Source organism: Sylvia atricapilla, chromosome 5, assembly GCF_009819655.1.
Source record: "Sylvia atricapilla isolate bSylAtr1 chromosome 5, bSylAtr1.pri, whole genome shotgun sequence".
Classification (NCBI taxonomy): domain Eukaryota; kingdom Metazoa; phylum Chordata; class Aves; order Passeriformes; family Sylviidae; genus Sylvia; species Sylvia atricapilla.
Genome location: NC_089144.1, coordinates 44457054 through 44474146, shown reverse-complemented (window position 1 = coordinate 44474146; position 17093 = coordinate 44457054). Strand labels below are relative to the sequence as shown.

At 38.5% G+C, this 17093-nt stretch overlaps 1 protein-coding gene across 2 annotated transcripts in view; it reads left to right on the top strand.

Annotated features, from left to right (window-relative positions):
- The window catches only part of FGD6 (FYVE, RhoGEF and PH domain containing 6), a 73495-nt gene extending 57280 nt beyond the window's left edge, over nt 1-16215 (top strand). For both annotated transcript variants that reach the window (XM_066319309.1, XM_066319308.1), the window contains 7 exons: nt 2524-2626; nt 3115-3261; nt 4081-4183; nt 6077-6204; nt 7769-7897; nt 10457-10605; nt 13145-16215. In XM_066319309.1, coding sequence (XP_066175406.1) covers nt 2524-2626; nt 3115-3261; nt 4081-4183; nt 6077-6204; nt 7769-7897; nt 10457-10605; nt 13145-13181 — 796 coding nt within the window. In that variant the 3' untranslated portion in view covers nt 13182-16215. The remainder of the gene's footprint in view (nt 1-2523; nt 2627-3114; nt 3262-4080; nt 4184-6076; nt 6205-7768; nt 7898-10456; nt 10606-13144) is intronic.
- The last annotated feature ends 878 nt before the right edge of the window (nt 16216-17093 follow it).

Genomic DNA, 17093 nt, shown 5'->3' with positions numbered 1-17093 from the left:
GTCCTGCGAGCAGAGACAGGGAGGTGAAAAATTAAACTGGTGAAAAATTGCTGGTAATAAAAAACTGGCCAGTTAATAACAAATATAGACTAACGCCTAGACAAGAGTCTTTAGTCACTTCAGGTTTAGCACCTCAATAAAGGTGATGAAGAGCTACTCCCGGCAGATAGAGCTGCATCTCTTCCTATCCTACCTAGGGATGGTCAGGGAAGACTGGCTCAGCTGGGAGAGGTACCCTGAGGCTCTGATCCTGGAAACAAGAGAGACATGCTTCCCCAGTGCCCTCCTGGGGCCACTGAGCTATTGGCTCCAGTGAGCAGCTGGATGTGTGCCCCCAGCACATGCATTTGCCAGTAATAGCCATTGCTGGGGTTCTCTGTAATCCATTTGAGACTTTCTACTGTGATGTTAAATCTTAAATAAATAAATAAAGATAATAATGTTTAAAAAACCCCAAGAAACTCCTGCAATTTTAAGTTAACAAAATCACTTTTGGAAGGATGCAACAAATACTGGACCTGCAGCAGAGGAAGCAGTAGGGCTGGGCAGCTGTGGGGAAGGGCTGGTGTGACAGCAGAAGAAACTGCCGATTTTGCTGCAGCAAACCATTACATCAATTCCCTTGCCAGTGGCAGCACCTTTGCTCTTACATTCTGAAGGGTTGTAAACAATCCTAAAGGCTACCACTAGCAAACCTAGCAAGCACAAGGTTCCTGGTGAAATATTAGGATGTAAGGCTGTAGCTCATAGTGCAAGCTACTGCATACAGAACAGTTCCCACATGATGGCGGGGCAGGGGGTCGTGCATAATCTCCAAAACCTGTGTCAACTTTTAATTCAATTAACTCATACAGTTACAGGAATCTAATTAAATGTAAGCAGATTTTGAAAAAGCCAAAGTTGATTAGAGTTATGAATATTACGTAGTTAATGCAGACCAGTTGTTCTTTCTGGATGAGAAAGCAAAGGTAAATAGACTGAGCAAAACGTTCCACTCAGAATGTGCGATGTTGGGACAGACACTAATGCATTGCTTTGCCCTTGCATGCTCTCCTTTTGTTCTGATTTGGTTGCTGTGTGTGCTAGATTTTTTTTTTTTTTTAGCTTGTGCCTCACAGGCTTCCTGTGTGTTTACTTGGGCAGATTTGTCCTCTCTAATTCTGTGTAGTACTCAGTTTCATCCCACTCAAAATATTCAAAATATTTTCCTTAAAGGTCCAAAGATGATAAAAGCTTCCAAATTCACCTACAAAACCATTAAATAATAATTGGTGTTACCTCATTTGTGTAAGTTATTGCTCACCTCTTCCCTAACTTTCCTTTCTATATATTTGTGTTCAATTCCTTGGTTTAAACCAATTAATTTATTTGATACCGATTAAAAAATGAGGAATGGAAAAAAATGTTGGGAGTGGATTCTTGTTTAAAATTTAGAAGGCCTTTTAAAGCTGGCATGGCATCTTAAATAGTCTGTTCAGCTGTTCCTCTGCTGCAAAACTGCTTCATCCTTAGAGTCTTCTCTGTGTTGCTGGCACAAGTAGTTGTTTCGCTGTGTGATGAACCTAGTCTGTCAATTGGTCCAGAGGAAGGGCAGGTTAATATGGATTTGTTTCCCAATGCAGCCCGCTGCATATCTGTGTGTTCTGGCACAAGTGAAAGTAAGATCTAGTGGCTGAGAGAAAGGATAGTAGGCTGCCCTTTGCAGCAGGAACAGCACAGATTTATGAAGATGTTGTTGTGCCCATGGACACAGGAGGTGCTTTGGCACTGCACATAACCCAGGATAGCTGCAGGGTCCTGCTGCACCAGGTGCAACTTGTGCTCCTTGTGCTTTGCCACTTCAGCCTAATGCTTTCTTTGCACTCAATTAGTGATTCACCAGCTGTGGGATTAAAGAGATGGACTAAGCTCACCTGTCTCTTTGAGCTAGCTCATCCAATGGAAACATTTTGGGAAAAAAAATTATTATTTGAAAGTAGCATGAGCTGGTAGGAGCAAATAGGAGCACAGGGCAGGAGAAGAGTTACTGTGTTTTTATCTGACAGAAGGTTGGAGTTCCACAGGGTTGGGTATAAAAAACTGCATGCTGAGACAGAAGAAAGTGGGGATAAAAAAAGCTTGTTGAAATTTCAGGTTGCCTTCAAGAAGGAAGGCCCATGCCTTTGTCCTGGGAGCATAATTTAAACAAGCATTATTAAGGCTATTCAAGGGTTTGGGGAGGAGGAGGAAGTGATGACAGACGAGCCTTAAAAGAATCACAGGAGTTTTGGAAGGAGGGAAGAGAAGAAGGGAATCCACATGATAACAACAGACAAAGAAATCTTTTTTAGTATTAGTCAACATAAACAAATAACACCATGCCAAAGGTTAAAAAATAATGCCAGTTGCAGTAGGAGTTGTAGACATTTTATAAACTGAAATTGCATGAGAGTTACTCCAATGTGCAATAATGCTAGTAATCAACACTTGCTTCTTAGAATGGTAATAATAATAAATTGCTTTTGTGGGTTTTTACTCCAACAGTTCTGCTACAGAAAGAGATGAGTGGTTAGAAGCTATCTCCAAGTCGATTGAAGAATATACAAAAAAGAGAATCACATTTAATCCGAGCAAAAGTCTTGAAGAGGTATATCCCACCATAATTGTTGGTTTGTTCCCTTTTTGAATGTAAGGTTTCCTGACAGGTGCTTAGAGAAACAAGAAGTATTCCATGATGAATAATAAAGCAGGATGGTAAATAATTGAACAGATGGTAGAACAAAATATTTCATAGTGTTATCTGCTTCAAAAATTTAAAATTATTTTCTTTAAAAAAGCTAAATCAGCTTTCAGTTTTCTCTGTAGCCTTGTGCACAGAAAGATGAATCAAAAGCTTTTAAAATAAAGCAGCTATTGATCCAAGTAGGCTGGTAAAGCTTGAAACTTATTAAATGCATCTCTTTTGTCAGGCTTGCATTATAATGGTCACTGATGAAATAGTAGATAACATTTAAGACCATGACAATTTATCGGAGAAGACTTTCCAACATCATTAGCATTATTCTGTAATGACTGCTGAATATTACAGTGTTACTTCTCACTGAATGTAATGATATTGTGCCTATGTTCTCTCAGGCAGATCCAGAGAAACAGGAAGAGGACAGTCCTCTGGGATCAAAGGCTCCCATCTGGATCCCTGACACAAGGGCCACGATGTGCATGATCTGTACGAGTGAATTCACACTGACATGGAGAAGGCACCACTGCAGGGCGTGTGGGAAGGTTGGGTGATTTTGTGGTTACCTTTTCAGTCGGTCATTCAAGTTCCTTGTGTGACATTCAGGTGGAGCCTCAGCACCCCAGCTAGTCTCCTAAGCAACCCTGTACTATGACACAATTCTGTGGGTTAGAACCAACATGTTTGGGCTGGTGGGCTGGGGGCTGGGATTTGGGTTTTTTGGACAGGTGTTATGACAAACCAGTATTCAACCTTCAACATGCTACATGTTAGATGTTTTGCATTCTGGAGTGGTATTTATGGTTATTTTGCAATTACGAAATACTCACGTATGTTAGCTGAAATGAAGAAGTATCTTCCTCGCTAATTTTCATAAGATAAATAATGATTTTTGATTTTAAGTTAGTACCAGCCTTCTTTTATATTTTACACTTATGAAAGCTATATCTAATAAACTTTAACTTTCTTGTTTTAATCCAGTGGGAATACAAAATTAGAATGCAATGTAGCTGAGACATCTGTGTTGTAAAAAAAAAATCAAGAGAGCAATAGCTTTTTAGCTATTTCCAAAAATTTATGATTGAAACAGTTCAGTAACACAGTGGGCTTGTTCTGATTATTAATGTTGTTTTATTGACTCCTAATTCACTGATTAAATTTTTATCCTTTAGAGGAGGAAAGGACAGCATGTTAAGCATAAAGACATGGGAAAAAGCCAAGATCTTAAAACATTTGCTCTGTAAAATAGCTTCTATTTCAGGTTTTTATGTGCTTAAAAGTGCTGAAGTGAATGTCTTTGTGTATTTGGTGATTTAGGTGCACATCATGTACAATAATGCTTTTACCTGTTTGTCTGTTTCCAGATTGTCTGTCAAGCTTGTTCGTCAAACAAACATGGCTTAGACTATATGAAAAACCAGCCAGCTAGAGTATGTGATCATTGCTTTAGGGAGCTACAAAAGCAAGGTAAATAAAACCTTCACAAACTGTCTTACTTTTGTGGCCTTTATAACATGGTACGTGTGTGCCTTATCTTTACTGCCGGGTTCAAACACTTAATTCTGCTTGTGCCTGAAAAACGATAGGCACCTGAGATTCTCAGCTAAACAAGTGGAGTGAGCTAGGAAATGAATTTGCCTTTACCCTGTGGTAATCACATGTAGCTTATGCTGTTTTCCTTTTGAAATACCAAGCGTTACATTGCTTTTCATTAATCACAGGGTACAGGTGTACATTAGAGTTCTTGCAGTTTATCCTGACCTCCCAGGGGGTTCATGTGTATGGTTACACTCTGTAACTTGTATGTCTGTAAACTTCATTTTTGCCAGCTAAGCTGCTGAGATGGCTAAAGTTCTGGGGCTCTGTAGAAACATAAGCTTTAATCTTTCTGAAGCTGAGTCTCTTCAGGTCTATAAACTGGGCTCAAACCACTCTCAAGCCTCAGCTCAGATGGAATCCAAGGATATCCGTACCTCAGTTCTGAAAGAAAGCTAACCATTGCCTACTAAACACTGGCAATATGGAATTGAACATAAAACACCACAGCTAGAGCAGTTTTCATTGAAATGCTTTCAGAGGAATGGGGTGCCTAGTGGAAAACAGTGGCTGGATAGCCTAATGGTAATAACATTTACTTAGAAAGGAGGTCCAGGGTCAGTGTCCTCATCCTGAGAAAACTCTAGTACATCTTTTTGAAGAAGCTTCATATCATTCTGCAGAAACAAGTGGAAAACAATGGAAGCACCTCCCAATGAGGTGGGAATCGAGTCCCATCTCACAAGACCTGCTGTGAATTAAGTCGAAATATTCAAGTGTAAAGTACACCAGTGAGCTGTAAACAGACTGAAAGAGTTTTCTGCCATCGCGACAGAAGCTCCTGTGTGACACAAGCTCTCTAGGGTATTGGGAAATCTGTGGTGTCCAGTGAAATAATAAAGCTATGTATCCCAGCACACTGGGGGTGACATTTCTCGTGGGGGTGCAGAAGGCAGCATGGATAACCCTGGAAGTGACAGAGGGAGCCTGCGGTGATGGGAAGGCCATTGTCTGAACCACCTGCAGGTGTCTGCGCTGGGCACTAGAGGCTGCTGTGCTGCAGGCAGTTGCAGCTGCCTGAAGCTGGGAAAAGGGCTGGGGAGCAGGTGCCGTACAGCTGGCAATCACATTGCTCTCCTGCTCTCATTATTGCAGACCATTACCAAGTTCAGGGCCAACTGTAGAAGTAGATTTTATGAAATCACTCATTCCGAGTGCAGCTGTAAAAAAAGTGGTGGATATTGCTAGAAAAAGGAGTTTTGAAGATGTGAAGTGTTGCAGAAGTCTTCCAAGAGAGATGAAGTAACTGCCTGTGGCAGTGAAGAAAGGACATGCTGGGAGATGGGAACGTCCTGAAGTATGTGCTGAAAGAGAAGCATCCCTATTGAATAAGGTTGAGAAGTTAACAGATGTAGAGAATGGAAAGAGAGAGAAAGTACAGACAACATAGAGAACAGCTGTAAAAATGTGCTGCGATATTTAAGACTGAATTATCATCTTCTTTATGAGAAAAGGCAGTTCAACACCCAGAAAATGGACTATGAAAACAAACAAGACCAAATTGTTTAGTTTTAAACTTCTTGTGGGTTTTTTTTTTTTTTTTTTTAGTATGATTGTGATTTGGGGGATTCTATTTCATGGTGTTGATGATAACACTGAAAAGTTAATTCAATGCTGAATTTAATGTAATTAGGTGTTACTATTGTAACCCTGTAATCTGAATTAAAATTGCCAGCTGTTTTTAAGAAGAAAAGTCCAGGAATAAATTGTCTGTGTTTAATCATCTGTGGCATGAAATCAATATATTCATCCTATGCATTTTAGATAACCTGTGCACTCCTAAGAGCGGATCTCCAGTCAACCATAAATCTCCATCAAGTGCCTTGTCTACAGTATTACAAAGTATTCCCTCTGGAAGAAAGCAGAAAAAAATTCCAGCAGCCCTCAAAGAAGTAAGTGTTTTATTGGTCAAAAGTGGTGTCTTGTTGCTATTATATCATCAATATTACGAGTAGGAAAAAAAATCCTTATTTTAACCATCTTATCTAGAATTAAAAGTCAAAATGTGTCTTTGAGGTTTGAGCCTTAGTTTTAAATAGGCAGGGACATGAACCATGAAGCACTGTGTAAACTGCATAAACCTGTGAGACTGTGATTCAGAGCTATAGTTAAAATTGTAATTTCTTTCTTGCTTCCCTGAATTGTGATTTATCACTGTACCAACAGTCAATGACAAGACTCCTACACCAACTCAGCTCTTGGTTTATGATTAGGGAAGGTAGACTGAATCCCTACTTACTGTAGGTCTTGGGAATGGGAGGAAGTAATTTTTCAGCAGGTTTGCTGATGACACCAAGCTGTGTGTTGCAGTCCACACACCAGAGGGACCTGGATAGGCATGAGAGATGGGTCTATGTGAACCTCACAAAATTCAACAAGGCTAAGCACAAGGTCCTGCATGTTTGTCAGGGAAATCCCAAGCATAAAAGAGGCTGACTGGAGAATGGATTGATGCCAGCCCTGGGGAGAAAGAGCTGGGGCTATTTGTAGATGAAAAGATCAACATAAATCAGCAATGTGCACTTGCAGCCCAGAAAACCACCTGTCCTGGGCTGCATCCAAAGCAGCATGGCCAACAGGGTGAGGGAGGGGATTCTGCCCCTCTGCTCTGCTCTGGTGAGACTCCACCTGCAGTACAACTCTGGGCTCCCCAACATAATAAGGACATGGACCTGCTGGAATGAGACTAGAGGAGGGCTACTAAGTTGAGGGAGGGCTGGAACACGTCTTCTGATAGAACAGACTGAGAGACTTGGAATTGTTCAGTCTGGAGAGGAGAAGGCTCCAAGGAGATTTTGGAGCAGCCTTCCAGTACCAGAAGAGGGACCTCCAAGAAAGCTGGAGAGGAACTTTTTACAAGGGCATTTAGTGATAGGACAAGGGGCACCCTTCATAAGTTGAAGGAGGGTAGGTTTAGATTAGATATCAGGAAGAATTTCTTTACTATAAGGGCGATGAGGAACTGGAACAGGTTACCCAAAGAGGTTGTGGACTCTCCGTCCCTGGAAGTGTTCAATACCAGACTAGATGGGGCTTTGAGCCATCTAGGCTCTAGGGGAAGGTGTCCCTGCCCATTAAAGTTGAGTTGGAATGAGATGACCTTTAAGGTCCCTTCCAAGCCAAACTACTCTGTGATTCTGTGGTTCTTCTTATATAGGAATGTGTGTTCTCCAGCTGTACGTTTTCCTCAGTGTTTCAGCTCTCTCTTGTCGGGTTGTATCCAACTTAAATTCCAATCTTTATTTACTGGAAACCTCTTTTCCAAACCAGATAGATGGTAGCAGGTAAAATAATTTGTCTTTCATCCACCTGAGTTAATTAGCAATATTAACCTGAGATCAGGTAAGAATTTCAGTCTCTGACAGGCAGGGCTCTGGAAATCTGTTAAAAAAAAAAAAAAAATAATCCATACTGTGAAATTATGGTTTGTTGATTCATTTTGTTTTTCCACTTCAGGTTTCAGCAAACACAGAAGATTCAACAATGAGTGGCTACCTACACAGATCCAAGGGCAGTAAGAAACCATGGAAACACCTGTGGTTTGTCATAAAAAATAAGGTGCTATACACATATGCTGCTAGTGAGGTAAGAGGCCACATATTAGAAATTAAATATCCAGTGATAATACTGTCTTCGAAAAAGTTGTTTATTCTTATGATCTAGAAAAAGGCTATAAAATTAGATCACCTTACAGTATTTGATCTGATTGTGATGCAGTGTTTTGAAAAGGCCTGGTGAGCTCGAAACCATAATACACTGATCCAGCTATGCTGTTTGTGACTCTAGATCTAGCTTTCAGTACCTCTGCGCTGCACACCATTGCTCAGTTGTAGGTATGTTCTGAGTCAGCTGAGTACATGGGGGATCTATTTGCACACATCACAATGTACTAGTGGCAAAGGCAACATTATAAATGCATCTTGAACTATCTTGTTCTGCAGTACCATAAGGTATTTTGAATGCTTGCAAAAGAAGTAAACTAAATCTCTTTACTTCTCCTCAAAGTGTTTTCTTCAGCCTGGAATTGTTATTTGACATAAAAGAAATGCATTTTATGTAGTGGTATTTGCTTTTTTTATTTAGAATATGTGGTCCTATTGCAGTGTGGAATAATCTCTTAACGTATACATATATGTGTATAAATGGTGTATATATATAGTATCCCAACATGTGCTGAGAATGTAGTTTTATTGCATCTTAGAATGTTCTTAGAATGTTTTGTAACATACATGAATCTTGGACTTCAGGTTCATATTGTTTGCTTTAGTTTACTACTAGCTTTCACGAGCAAAATATCCAAAGCATCTGTTTTGAGGTATTGCTATCCCTTACTTTCTTTCAAAATGTAAGGCCCAACCTATCCTGGCCATGTAAAAAATTATCCTTATTCACCCACGCCATCCCCACTCTAGTTATTTCCTGGTTTGTGCTCAGATTTGTTCCTGGGTTATTCCTGCCAACCTTTATTTTAGAACTTCTGAATTATGTCCAAAACCTGTGATGTTATTTCCACTACAGCACTGGCAATACTAAAAAAAACACAACCCAAGTAGTTCTAAAAATAGCTTAAATAATTATGTAGAAAACAATTACTTTTACATTAATTAGAAAATAATTTCAGAGCATTGTGTCTCTTCTGGCCTTTGCAAAGGAAACTTTGGCAGAGGTAAAAAAAGAGCAAAGTTTGTGACTGTCACCTTAAATTTTCTTTCGCTTTGCTTTCTCTGAGATATCAGAGAAGCTTCAGTTTACAGTTCACAATCACAAAATTAATTCTTTCCTATTTTCTTAAACTGAGGAATATCTGTCCTTAGTTTTCATCTCAGTGAGCCATTGCAGGGGACATTATTTATGGAGTGTAAAGGGAAGGTGCAGTGTTGCCTTGGCCACTTAGGCTACTTATATTTGCTCCAAGTGATCAATGGTAAAGAAATCACCTGTTAGTGGTATGTCGCTGTTAGCAACACGAAAGGACAAAGTAGGCAGCAGGAGGTCGAGCAGGAAAGCTCTCTATTTTCCTGACTCCATATATATATATACAATTTTAGAAACCGGCCAAGATTGGCTTCACAGGTAGCCACCTCTTCGACCTAGTTGTTGAACATCACCATCAATCATCTTTCTCCTCCCAGAGGAAAAGTATGTAAACAAATCTAAAAACATACGTAGTTTACTTGAAGCTGCATGAGAACAAAATGCAAACAGTGAAAAGCAGGCCAACTTGAGGCAACAGTGATATGACGACCTGAGACAGTAAAACAGATTGTCCAGCCTGACATGACTCTTTTCCAATATCAAGAAATGCTGCTGTCACAGGACACTTTTGTTTCACTGTAGAGGCAATTACCAAAGTCTTCACCTGGTATGTCAGTGTTTGTGTAAATTTGGGGAGGTTTTAGCTATTTTTTTTTTCTGTTCATAAGCATTGCAGGACCTTGCCTAGTTACAAAACATAGTTTTGGAAGTTGCACAGGATAAAAATACTTTTTTTTTTTTTCCTTTCCAAAAATGGTGTGTATTGCGTTCTTTAATAAAAAGACAAGAGTATTAAAAAAAATAAAGTTATTGAGCTAAATGAGGAAGGGTCTTTTCTAGTCAACTGTTTGTGAACACTCAGCAACCTTGTTTTCCCCTAGCTTGGTAATTTCCAGCAAAAGAAAGTGAGATAAGTTCAGCCATTTAAAGATTTGGAAATTACTTCAGTACTGGAGAACATAGGTTGCTCTGTAGCTCCTCCTTTTAGCATACTCAGTGCAGTTAACAGCATCCCACTTCATTTCTGAGCTTGCTGGAGAGAGCATTGGGCTTGATGGGCCTCTGGGCTGCTGCCAGGTGGTGGCTGATCTGTTGATGCAAGAAGTCCTTGTCAGGAAGAATGACAAAACCATGCAGTGGAAGCCAAGGTAGATGCTATCAGGGAAATGAAAAGAGGATCAGCGATGTTGAAGTCTGCAAGGTTTTATTTCCTGCCCCCTGACTCATGTGTGGAGGATATGAAAAGTGGCATTGTGTGCGTGTCATTTATTACAATTTGTTGTATTGTCTGCTGCGGTGATATGGTGTATGAAACCTAAATGCATGCCTTAGAATGTTTTGTACAAGCTTTAATTTTGGTTTTTTTCCTTTTTTTTCCCTGTTACATAGGATGTAGCAGCATTGGAGAGCCAGCCTTTACTTGGATTCACAGTCAGTGAAGTAAAAGGCGAAAACTCAGAGTCTAGAGTGTTCCATTTACTGCACAAAAACACTTTATTTTACATATTCAAGGCAGATGATCCCCATTCAGCTCAAAAGTAAGAAACTATTTGAATTCATTTCTGTTACCTATTTCTAGAAAATTCAGAAGTGGTGAATGTTAATATTCACACATTAAGCATATGTATAAAAGATCCATATTATATCATAAGAAAATGAAAGTTTTAAATTGTTTAAACACAAGGTTCTGGTTTCATTAGGGCTTCTGAAATTAAGGAAGTAGACTCACCTCTGCAAAGGACTGAATGTAGAACAAGAAAGTCAAAGATAAAATAAGAAATCTTTCCTTGCCCATTCCTCTCATCCTGGTCTACTCAAGTGAAAATTGAATGTTACCTTTGGAGAAATCCAGAAAAGGTTTTTAAGGATTAACTGATATGCTCCTTTTTTGATTTCACCTGTTCATAGTAGTTAATTTCAATCAATATATGGTAGTGAAAAATAAAGCAAACACTAAAACTGGGGAGCCAAGGTTTGAAGTGTTGTGAGCTGATGCCCATGAGCACCTAGGCATCCACTCAAAAGCTCGCATTCAAAGAACATTCACACAAGCTGTTTTGTTTCAAGTCCTGTCTGAATTTGGAGTCATATTTATCAAGCTATGTATTGAGTCAGTTTCATATAAAATAACCTGGGAGTTTGGTCATTAATCAGTAAAAAATATTCATTACATGATTCATAAAGGAAACTAGAAACGAGCATAGAAGGAATATATGTAAGCTGTCTTTCTTATACACCTGTCTTATCTGATGGGTTTCACTGCAGTTTCCCCAAATGAATTTTACATTTAAGTAGATTCAATGTATTTACAGGTCCATTATTGCTACTTAAACATTCAAATGGCTGCAGGTTTAGATTTCTGCAAATAGAAACAGAAAGTTCTTATACTATACTATACTATACTATACTATACTAAAAACAAAGTATCCAGTACAGCAGGAAATTTTGAACAGCTGAGAGCATGCTTAATGACACTTCTCTACAGAATAAAAATCTGGAAGTCTTTTATTTGATTTTTGGGAGTATTTTGTGCAGATGTGCATAAAAGTTTCTTTGTTAATTAAGATACTATCCTGTTGTTACCCCTATATCCTCGTTTTTACTATATAAAACAAACTAAAAAAACCCCAGACATTCAATACATTTATTTTTCTACTCAGACAGTGGCTCTTCTCATCAGAAGAAAACTTGAAATTGGATATAGTGTATTTTACTGAGGTTAGGAATAACATTAAGTACTTTGAATTACAAGTTTTCTCCAAGTATTTAATATCCTTAGGAGATTTATGCAGAACCTTCAGAATAAATACTGCTTTTACAGCCTTAAAAGGAAAAACAAAAACATGCTGTTGGCCTGTTTGCATCAGTGGACACTATTTTTTCCTGATAGGACCAAAAAAATATCTGATGTATTTGTCTAAGTGCAGTAATAAATTTTAACATGGTTACTTTTCGATATCGTTTTAAATTCTACTGCTATGTTCAATGCTTAAGCTGCTTATGAATTTTTTTTTGCAGATGTATTCCACTTTAGTTGTTTTTAATGTATACATGGCACTGGAAAATACTAAAAATATTACTAAAAAAGTAAGGTAGAAGTTTGAGTTGTGTGTGCAGACATGCATGAGCACTAATACATGATTAATATGTTCATGCCAAAAGCTTGAATTTAAAGAACATGCACACAGTTACAAAAAATAAATGCTCAGGGCAAGAAAGAGCCAACATCTGTGACTAATGTTTGGATACCCTGTGAATACCAAACCAGTTTGAATTTCCATGATAAAGATAATTACAGTCTTTGTCTCATTCAGTTCTTCCAGGATTTCTCAGGAAAATAATCTTACTCTGTGGGACCTTTACATACAGACAGTTTCAGCATTCACTCAGAAAACAGAATTATTGTTCTGTAGAATTATCGGAGTGCTTCAGGAACATTAGTTTTTGCGTCCTTGAGAAGCTGAGGATGTTTATTACTCTCCTAACCAAGTAGGAAAAGAAAGCGCAGCTATAGGGAGTCAAAATGTCTGAATACTAACTTTGAATTTCAGTCTAAGAAACCTTGGATCAGCTGTTTGGGACTTCCTCCTGTGCCTCTTTGCTCTTCCCTACCTTTCCATATCCATGTGACTTCCTCCCTCAGCCCCACCAGTCCTGGCTTTTACCTGCTGCAGAAGCAGAGAGCATGGGTTGTGCAGATGCTTGCCTCAGTTCCAGCAGTGTCCTCATTCCTCCCAGATCATGTCTGCAGTGAAAAAGAGAATGGGATATTGGGGGTTTTTAAAGGTATGCAGAACCTTGGCATAGCCTATTTTTGAGCATTTGATTTCCCAGCTTCACCAGTTCTTTGTGCATGTAACTTCAGTATGGGAGAGGTACAGAGAAAAGCTCCTGTTGGATAGTCTTGTACCAGGCAGCTCTGTATGGTTGGGCTCCTTGGGTAGCTTTTGGTATTTGCACTCACAGACCAACTGGTAGTAGAAGTATGATGTTACTTCTTGTGTGAATCTGTAGCTAGTGACAGCAGTGAGATTTATTTTATCAGCTACTTCCTAACAATGTTTAATTTTCTAACAGGTGGATAGAAGCTTTTCAAGAAGGCACTGTATTATAGCAGTATCAGCACTGTGTCTGCAAGTTTAAAGGAAAATATCCAAGGATGGTCATAAAACAGACTACAACAACTATTCAAAGAAACAGAATCCATCACAAACTACACAAAATTGTATATTTGTCAGGATTAGGAGTTGTTGCATTTTTAGTGTAAAGTAATATTTTTCTAAAGAATTGTATGTATTTCTGTGTTGATACAAAATGTGTTATTTATTAAATTCCAATGTTTACTTAAATGGGCAGAATTATTTGTGCATTGAAGTCCAAAGTGTCCTCAGAATGGCAGATTGTTGGTCAACAGATTCATAACTTGATGCTTTATTAAAAAAAAACCCCACAAAACAGATTTGTTGCAGTTGTACATTTCCTCGTGATTTGTGTATAGGTTCTTGAGCTGCTGGTGTTCACTTTGCAATTTAGCAAGAACAGATTGGTATAGGAATTTCACAGATTTGGGATCTTTGTTGACTACGTAAGCTCCTTGATGAGAAGTTGTATGATATCAATGCCCCTTTCCTTGAATGGCAGTTGAAATCTTGCATACCAGTACATTAAACAGTACAACAATTCTGTATCACAAAAGCAAAATACAGTTCAATTATTAAAAAACAGAAAAGAGAAAAATATTTTAAAAAGCAATTTACAATTACAGGGATGAGGCACCTAGAGCTGTTACAGTACTACAGATGCCAAAGAAACTAAATGTGTTATCTTCCAGCAATTGCAGGGTGTATTATCTTTTTATGTTTCCAGTAAGAATTCAAAGCTGAGTAAAAAAACACTTTTGATAATCAAAGACAAAATATCTTATTTGTCTCAAAACTTCATGTCAAATGAGTTCTGTACACAATATGAAACACTGTATAAGCTATTGTTCAAAGAACAGTAAGCAAATATGTGCACCCTCCTCTCTGAAAATTTTAAAACTACTGTATATTTAAATATTAGGTTTAAACTGGAATTGCCATACCAAGACAGAAGTGCAGAAGGCATTGAAAATGCATACCATTCTTTGAAACACCTTTTGTTTGCAACCTGATTTGTTCTGTTTGACACTTTAAAACAGAATTCAGCTTTAGGTGTTTGGGGTTTGGGGTTTTTTTCTTAAAGAAAATCATCGGTATACCTCATTAGGAAATACTTACTGATGATTCTGGTGCATTTATTTTATTTAACTTTTTAAAAATTTTAACACTGTAATAGCATATATGGAACCAGAACTATGAAACCCACATGAAAGGAAGCCATTTTTATGTCAAATGCAATGCATATGTAGTCAGTTGATTCTAGTGTATGAAACACTTGTCATAGTCCCCTGAATCAAGCTAGTCATGGTAACAAAATTAAGAGCAATTAACTTTTAATTAATAGTTTGAGTTTGACATTAATGGCTGTTCTGTGGCCTCACAGCAGAAAGAGATGATAGAACAGTTAATATTCATCACAAAAAGGCCAAGAATGAAAATGCAAACCAAAATTCTCTTATTCCCTTGATATACCTCAAGGTCAGGTCCAAGATACTAAGAGAGCTCTGAAGAAATTTAATTGCCAAGCGCTTTTCTAAAGTTAGTAGTGGGCTTGGAAGGCAAATATACAAAAAATTTCACTGACTTACAGCATTTCAGTAATGAATCAGGGACTTAAGGCTGTAGATCTGACTTCCCTCAGGAACGCTAGAGATTTGGCCAGATAGCATTGGGAATGCAGTAGGAGTCTGATCAAAGCCTTTATTCTCCTTTATTGTAATACAAATGTGCTAAATTAATACTTTCCTCTTGTTGTATACAAAGGGCTTTTACTTAATTTTCAAAAACAACTGCTGACTGAAGCTAAGTAAATTATTACCATGTCTCTTCAGGGTGATTTCTGACATGATTTTTTACTGTATCCAAAACAAAACTGATATCAATATAACATAGATGTGATGTGTCTCTTCCAGTTTATAGTATCAAAGGGAAGAGCTTCTCCATACTTTCATAGGGACGGCGCACCAATGAAGATGGCAAGTCCTGAAGCAGTAAATGAATCAGAAATTTGGCTAGGAGCAAGCTAACTTAATTTCAGTTTATGCTTTGATACATCCACTGCTGCAAAACAGAGCAATAAAATTCAAAACACACACTGAATAAGGTGCCCAAGTTCTGCTTCATATGGTGTCAAACTACCTCTAGTTTGTGGTGCAGAGGGAGAAAATAGTTTAAAGTGTTCTGTGGAAATCAGAGGACGTCTTCCAGAAGTGGCTGATCAATTAAAAAATTTGTGACAGAAATATTTAGAACAGTATATACATATTACAGACACATACTGTGTGAAATAAATTGTCTTTGTAAACATGTTTGAATATTTCTTTTCCTCTCTCCTGCATTAGTGCTTTGCATCATTTGAAGAACCCACAACACAAGCATTTTCACAACATTTTCAGATGGCTGCTTTTCAAACTTGCTCTGTTTCTCCAGTTCACCTCCCAATTGGTTTCATTACCATCAAAAGTAAAATATTCACATTTCGATATGGCTAAACACTAAAACAAGATTGGAAGTTTTTAGACACCTGGCTACCTCTTCTTATAAGAATCTATAGTTGGTTATCAATTTAAGATGGGTTAGTAGAGTATGAGACAAACATTAGCATTGAGTATTAGTTCTAACATTTTTATTCATAGATAAATTAAAGCTTCTAGGATCTTGAATTCTCTTTAACTTAAAACTGTGTGCCCAAAGGACTTAAAACGAACTGAGCAGCTAGCTGTGGAACACATTTTACTAAATATTTTGTGCATGGAAACTCAATTACTCAACTATGTTTATTACATCATAATGTAAAGAGATGTCTGGAAAGACAAATTCAGTGCATTTGTTTGCTGTAACTGCTGTCTCCTATTTACCATCCAAATAGGCTTTCATTTGGAGCAGTCCTAAATCATACTGTCTAAATGGAAGAATAGAATTTTTATTTTGTAACTGAAAACAGTTTAAAGTTGTAAATATTCCTGTGGATGTTCATCATTTTTGTATAAATAAATTCACATTATTTGAGTCTGTGTCTTTTAATATTTTCAGGTTTATGTATTATGTAATTTGTGTATTCAGTGATTTTTCAGACAGCAGAACTTGTTGCCATTACCTGCACATCAGTCTTACTTTAAAAATCATTCAAAAGAATTAAGGGTGTTAATGTCTATGTAAAGGTCAAATGAAGGGTTTTACATTAATAAATCCTTTTGCAAAATCAAGTTTTGCTGTATCAGTCAAAGTATGCCTGAATCACAATTTGTTGGCATTGTGTCCTGCACAGGGGTTGGTGCCCCAGCAGGATTGGGGCAGGCAGAGTGTCTGGAAAAGGACCAAGGGGTGCTGATCAACAGCAGCTGAACATGAGCCAGCTGTGCCCAGGTGGCCAAGAAGGCCAATGGCATCCTGGCCTGGACCAGCAACAGCGTGGCCAGCAGGGCCAGGCAGTGACTGTCCCCATGTACTTGATACTGGTGAGGCTGCGCCTCGATTGCTGTGTTCATTCTGGGCTCCTCACTGCAAGAAAGACTCCGAGGTGCTGTAGTGGTCCAGAGAAGGGCAATGGGGCTGGGGAAGGGGCTGGAGCACAAGTCTGATGAGGAGTGGCTGAGGGAGCTGGGGTTGTGTAGTCTAGAGACAAGGACACTCAGGGGAGACCTTCAAGCACCTGGAAAGGAGGTTGTAGCCACATGCTCAGCTTATTCTCTGAAATAACAAGGAACAGGACAAGAGGAAATGGCTTCAAGTTGAAAAGGGGAAGTTTAGATTAGATATTAGGAAAAACTCTTCATCTGAAGGGTCACCAAGCACTGGTCACCAAGACTGCCCTGGGAAGCAGAGGACTCACCATCCCTGGGGGTACTTAAAAGATGTGCAGATGTGGCACTTTGAGACATGGTTTA